We start from the raw sequence: 7,235 nt of genomic DNA, 5'->3' as shown, positions 1-7,235 counted from the left end.
TGAGAAGACAACTCAACACTGTGGGTCTGAAAGGATGTGAATACAAATATACAGAAAAGGAAATAAAATGCGCTAGAACATCCAAACAAACCTCGCAACAAGAATTGGAAGCTGTAAAGAAGCTGAAGTGTGGACACACTAAAGAATTTAGCAGTTTGTTGCTGAGGTTTTGGTGTAACCTTCTGTGTAATATATTTTCTCCTTTGTTTCCTGGTGCTAAAAAACAAATAACATTTACTAACTTGATTGGAAGTGTAGTGTCCTGACTTTTTTGTTGTGTTGATGGAAATTCATCATGTTTTTTAGAAAACAGTGCTCCACATAGAGTATTTGGTACATTCGCATCGTTTCCAAATGAACCACAGACATGGAACAGATTCACTCTCATACACATTTTGCCAAAAAACCTATATGAAATGTCCAGCTTGTCCTCAGTATCAGTTGAATCTATATAGAGAGAAAGAAGGCCTGCTTTTCCAATATTCCTTTCCAAGCACTGCAAGATCAATAACAAAATGCTAACCAAAGTAAACTATTAGACAGACGATTGAATCGTCAGTAATTATTGCCATTATCAAAAGAGTGTAGGTTTCCCATCAGGCTAAACGCACTTCAAGAAAAATGTAACTGCTTGTCTTTGTCTGTGTCATAGCAAACACACATTAATGTCACCTGAATTGATGGGGGAGAGATGAATCCTACCATCCTTTCAAGCCACTGAGAGCATATTATAGGCAATTACAGCCCACTATCCTGGACCCACATGGATAGGGAATGACACTACAGGGGCTCAAATCCAGCTCTAGAGGAAGTGAAGATTCAGCTCATCAGCTTTTTCCAGAGCTCTACACAGCTTTGGAATGATCGCTCTTATTAATATGGCTGAGATGAGGATCATGTCAGTAATGATGGCCATGAAGAAGAGAACAAGAAGACTTTCAAACCTATAGAAATGATGAAACTCCAGGCAATCAGCTGATTAGATATGGACTGCATTATCATGGAAAAAGGAACAGAAGATTCTGCATATAAATGATTTTGACTTTTCATTTCCTGCATTAAAGTTTAAAGCAGTCTGCTTATGTGAATTAGCAGTTAACGTTATACATTACAACAGTATATAACACCTATTAACACATCAGTAACACTTTACAATGCCTCAAGTGCTGTGTCATTTTCTAAGTGTCCAGACAGTGTAACTAAATTATACTGAAAGTTCTGGCTTCTAAGATGAAAAAGGTAAAGTGTTACAAAACCAACTCATAGTTTAGTTCAATTCATGTACAACAGATAAGAACAGCACCTCGTTTGAACTAAATCATTGCTTTGGCATTGCTGACCATCAGTTTCCTGTGTTAAAAAGGAGCGATCCACATATTGATCAACATGTATGCATTTTCTGCTCCTAACAATCCAAATAATCTCAAAACATGTTCAATAGTGCTGAGGTCTAGGCTTTGTGGTGGCCAGGCCTGCTTATCTGATGATAGTTTTGGGGGCCTACCAGGTCTTGCTCGGTTGTTAAAAGTCTCATTTTCTCTCTGCATTTTCATCATTTTTAGAACTCCAGTTTTGGAAACTTTTATCTTTCCCGCTGCAGTTTTTTTTACTTTGCTCTGTGGAGAAAGTAGTTCTTACAGACAGTTCCTAAGCCGTGGATGGTTAATCCTGACTTGGCTTAAAAAGGGTCGAAGATGTCAAGTGTCCAATTAAAGTGTTCAAATACATTATTTGGAAGAAAACTGCGCAACTGACTTCATCCATCTTCTCTGTTTAAGAAAGATATATAACAAAATATATTACAAGTAATAACACATTGAAATTGCTTTATTTTACAATGTCCCAAGTAACAAAGTAAATGTGTGATACAAACTCCAAAGTGTTGTGTAATTATCTTGAAATATTGATAAATACCCAGACAGTATAAATACTTGTAATGAAATTCCACACACATTTTAGCTATTACGGTGAAAGAGGATCTACTAAAATATCTCATTGCTTAATCAAAATCTTTTTAGTGCATTTCAAGTATACACTTATACAGTACAATATGCTCTTCAAAATATTAAGAGAAATAGAAAGAGAAACGCTCACATCATTCTTAAAATATAATCGGGTAAATGCATAGCTAAACATTATTATAGAATATTACAGAAGACTGTCCAATATAACTGTATTGCTAATTCTTAAGCAGGTTAAATATGTAACTATAATGAGAACATTATCTCTGATAGAATAAGCAGTGATGAAAAGTCCAGCTGATAGGCTTTTCACTAGAGAATCAAGCACAGAGGAATCTGATTTGTTCCAGGCAACACAAAAAAAAAATGCATGCACACGCACACAGAAGCCACCTGACTCTAAAAAGCTACACTCCAATGTCCATCCATCACGTTTTGCCTGTTGCATGAAAAACAAATCTATCTAGAAATGCCCTCAAATCTCAGTTAAGGACCTTTACAATAGCTAGTTTATCATTTTACCCCCAAAAACGGTGAAAAATAAAAGCTTTTTGTAAACATCTTTGTGCTCCCCAATACAGTTCTCTAGGGTTCTAGAAGACTGCAAGTGATCTCATAAATATTCAAGTTCTACATTGTGCCCCCTCCTCATTTATTTTCAGTGCACTGTGAATCATTGTGTTTAGTTGATGTCATGACTAACAGTGGAAATCAACCCGAAACAAGATTGGAAAACTAAAGGCAGCCCAATAGGCTCAAAACAGCTCCATAACAAAGAAAATAAGAGCTTCACTGTGAAGGCAGTTCAAATCTTGTGAATTTGACTGAATGCACATATCATAGAGAATACATTCTGCTTAGGATAATTTATTCATGTACAATTGAAGGTTGTGAGTTCTCATGGTTTGCTGTGGCTGATGGGTGAGCATTGTTATTTACTGGCTTATTTATTTATTTGTTTGCTTGCTTGCTTGCTTGCACTACCAGCGTCAGTGTTCTTTCATTCCTCAGATACATATCTTTGTCCAGATTAATGTTTGATGTTTAACTCTCAGATGACATCACCAACATTGTTAATTGTATTAAGACTTGTAATCAAATTACGCTCAAACGAGTGCACCAACTTAAGTAAATGTTTCATATGTCTCTACAAAACTTTTACCCTGAGAGTCTGAACATAAAGTGTTGCAGCCTATAAAAAAATCGAATCAAACACCTTACAGTATACAGTAAACACCAAGCAGGAAATAAAATCTTCTATATAAAAATTGACTATATGAAAACATCTATATAAAAGTTTTTATAAAAGTAATGCCCACTTTCAGGATATATTTACTTAAGCACTGAAACATTAAAATATAAACCTATATATCTATACAAAATACACTTCTTAAACCTTTTATATGTATTTGTTCACATGTGGTCAAGCACCCTACACTATACCAATAAGAGTCCTTGGGCAAGACTCCTAACAACATCTTGGCCTACCTTCATAAAATGATTAAATTGGAAGTCGCTCTGGATAAGAGCGTCTGCCAAATGCCATAAAAGTAAAATGTAAATGGTTAAGAAGTGATCAGTTCTTCTTCTTCTTCATGCTGTGCAGGTGCTACGTCACTCTGGCCTGTAAGAAACACCACAAAGCATCAGTACTGCAACAACAGGTACACAAATGCATAGTACTTATTTCTCCATATCAATTTCAGATGCATCTTACTCAAAATTGGAAGGAAGTTAAAAAGAATGGAAACCTTCCTAAGACTAGAATCAGGAGTGGAGTATAAATGAATGAAGAATTGTTTTTTTTCCATCAGGCAGTACAGTATGACATGGTAAGGTTCTTAATCCAAATCAAGAACTGTCTGAACCCTGGTTGAGTACTTGTGTCCGTTCCCATTATATAATGGTACCATGAAAGTAGATGGATGTCTAAAGGCTGTGTGGTGATGTTTATCAGGAGGAGATGCTAGTGTTAATAGTGAGCAAAAAGAACACTAGCAACAATGGAGGAGCTTCAAGCTTTGATTGAACTTTTACTCTGCTTTTCCAATTCTACTTGCTAGTACACAATGCTAAAAAGCCTAAGGCTAAAGGCTAACATGTGCTTCCTCTGAAAGACGTGAGCCACTACATCTTTTCACTCTGCTGCAAATGTAGCTTCAATGTCCAGTTCAACATTCTTGGAGGAGAACACTACTGCTAGCATTGGCTAGCATCGTGCTGAAGGGGAGGGACAGAGTGGAGCCAGTGTATGAAATACTCTCTTGTAATCAGGGCATCCCCATGCTGGCCGGCTTCTCCGGCATTGGCTAGTTGTTTAACTCAATTGCCATTGCAGTGCTGATGCTAGCCTGAATCGGAACAAAATCTTTGCCATTTATTTAACAATTGCTCTCATGGAAATGGACTTTTCTAGTTCGCTAATGCTCTTTGCCTCACATTGTTGAGATCTTGGTGTCTTTGGTTTGAGTAACAGTTCACTCTTTCCACCAGTCTCTTGGGAAATTGGGCATGTGTTCAGATTCACAGATATGCTGCGGCATATTATGAAGTTTTTCAGAGGAATCGTGAGCATAGTTACAGTTCTGCTCTCTTACATTATGCTCTCTTGGGCTTCTCGCCATTGATGGCTGTGGCATCACTGGGAATCAAACTTTCTAAGATCCAATGACAGAGCCCATGGCGGTTGTCTGACTTGAGTGATGGCGCATTATGATTCTGTAACTATTGTATTTGATTTATCAATGGTCTGCATCACTTCCAGCTCCATCTAAAAATTCTGGCTAAATATTCTTGGTACCCTGGCACAAAAGGTGCCAATTTCAGCACTGGTACCCAGACATGGTACAGTTCACATGGTAGAGGAAATAATGACAACACGCATATTCATGGGTTTGTAACCTTATCATACGGTGTTATATAGCACTGCACAGAGGAAAGACGCCTTACAGTGGGGAACATTTAGAGAATGCAGGTATCCTTGTCCATAACAAGAACATGCTGTAAATAAATATTTTATTAAAAGATGGAGAGTGCTGCTTGTAGGAGTAGAAACATTTTTGGAATGCGGATCAAAAGCATAACAAAAAGTTATAAAAGTTAAAAAAAAAAACTCCCTGATGAAGGCTCACACTAACATGCACAGAGATTTTTGCACATAGACATGCAATTATAAAGGCTTTTTAATTCTATGAAGAGTGCCATGGAGATTTACTATCATTACATATTTATTACTTGTAGCTCATTGAAACAAGTAGAGAAATTCTGTCAGAAGTGGTTTGAAACTTTCAATTCATTTTTTTCACTTTTCATTAGTGAAGAGAAGATTATTACAATTTATAATATAATAGGATTAAAAGTATTTTGTAGTGCAGAGAGTCTTGCTTTGCAGAAAGAAAGTCCATTGATTTTTGCCATATTTTTGTCATTTTCTGACACTGAAACAAAACTAATTCTTAGCTCCTCAATGGGACTTGACTATGTTTTCAGGTCCTGTTTGAGCTGGTTAAATATACCATATTGAAAACCTATGATGTGGGCTTGTGTGATAGCGGCAGGCATGCAAGAGTTGTTTGCAAAACAAAAAAAGGAAAGCATGTTCTCCATGTTTTCATAGACAAAGTTGCCTCAAATATTGGCTGAGAGGCTGCTATTCACCTACACACTGAGGAACCTCTCAGTCAAGGTTCAAGGCATCTTTCTCCAGTATCCTGTTTCAGCATGGCAAGTAATGTGGTAATGGCTTAAACTGAAAATAAACATGCTAATATTTTACTTAGATATGTGCTAACTTACCAAACCAGTTTTTTCTAACTGTGTATGATGTGGTTTGTTTAATAGCACTTTTACAGTCTATAAATCACTTTCTGTCCAAATGGCTAAAGCTTACTGTGTTAATTTGGCTTATATTTCATTGTTATAGACTATTATTGTTATACACTGGTTATAGGCTGTTATAGATCAAATTTTCTTTAGATTTCAACAGCCTTGATGGAATGTCAGAGAGTTAAGCCTTCGTTCATGCGTCACAAGGGAAGATATTCTTTAGGCTGAAGGCTACAGCATGGCTTTATCAGTTCAACAAGAATGCTGCCTTGTTCTGCTTTAGACCATTTTGAAGTTGGAGAACATATTAGGACTGATATAATGCAGGGACTATGCGCTATAAGAAAACAATTTACAAGATGCGTATTGCTGTCGTCGGAACAAAACCTTGCATCTCCAAAATGGTAACTTTACAGAAGGAAAAAACCTACTTTACTTTTAATGTATGTCAATGGAACCAGACATCTTTCCAAGTCATTTTGGGACATGTCTGTTGGTCCATTCATCATGAAATTTACATACAATATAAAGCACAACAGGCATTTTCAAATTATGTAACAAAACTGAAAAATGACAGAAATGGAGAGACGAGGTTTTGTTCCAACAGCTGTGATATACTTTCTTTCTGTGCATCTTAAAGCTGCATTTTCTGACATTTCTAATTGTCTAACTTGACAGCCATTGTACAGTGCATCCGGAAAGTATTCACAGCGCTTCACTTTTTCCACATTTTGTTTTGTTACAGCCTTATTCCAAATTTAATTATATTAATCTTTTTCCTCAAAATTCTACACAAAATACCCCATTGTGACCATGTGAAAAAAGTTTTCTCGAGAGTTTTGAAAATGTATTAAAATTAAAAAACAAAGAAATCATATTTACATAAGTATTCACAGCCTTTGCCATGAAGCTCAAAATTGAGCTCAGGTGCATCCTGTTTCCACTGATCATCCTTGAGATGTTTCTACAGCTTAAATGGAGTCCACCTGTGGTTGATTGGACATGATTTGGAAAGGCACACACCTGTCTATATAAGGTCCCACAGTTGACTGCATGTCAGAGCGCAAACACCAAGCATGAAGTCAAAGGAATTGTCTGTAGACCTCCGAGACAAAATTGTCTCGAGGCACAAATCTGGGGAAGGATACAGAAAAATTACTGCTGCGTTGAAGGTCCCAATGAGCACAGTGGCCTCCATCATTCGTAAATGGAAGAAGTTCGGAACCACCAGGACTCTTCCTAGAGCTGGCCGGCCGTCTAAATTGAGCGATCGGGGGAGAAGGGCCTTGGTCAGGGAGGTGACCAAGAACCCAATGATCACTCTGTCAGAGCTCCAGCGTTCCTCCGTGGAGAGAGGAGAACCTTGCAGAAGGACAACCATCTCTGCAGCAATCCACCAATCAGGCCTGTATGGCAGAGTGGCCAGGCGAAAGCCACTCCTTAGTAAAA

General features: G+C 37.4%; 1 protein-coding gene across 6 annotated transcripts in view; it reads right to left on the bottom strand.

Moving 5' to 3' along the window:
* Nucleotides 1-1,809: 1,809 nt before the first annotated feature.
* The window catches only part of LOC108423550 (1-phosphatidylinositol 4,5-bisphosphate phosphodiesterase beta-4), a 44,515-nt gene continuing 39,089 nt past the window's right edge, over nt 1,810-7,235 (bottom strand). For all 6 annotated transcript variants that reach the window (XM_017690942.2, XM_017690944.2, XM_017690946.2 and 3 more), the window contains one exon: nt 1,810-3,585. In XM_017690942.2, the coding sequence (XP_017546431.1) occupies nt 3,527-3,585 (59 nt within the window). In that variant the 3' untranslated portion in view covers nt 1,810-3,526. The remainder of the gene's footprint in view (nt 3,586-7,235) is intronic.

This window comes from Pygocentrus nattereri, chromosome 10 (genome assembly GCF_015220715.1).
Source record: "Pygocentrus nattereri isolate fPygNat1 chromosome 10, fPygNat1.pri, whole genome shotgun sequence".
NCBI classification, from domain to species: Eukaryota; Metazoa; Chordata; class Actinopteri; order Characiformes; family Serrasalmidae; genus Pygocentrus; species Pygocentrus nattereri.
Note: the sequence above shows the minus strand (reverse complement) of the source record. Positions and strands in the feature narration are given on the sequence as shown.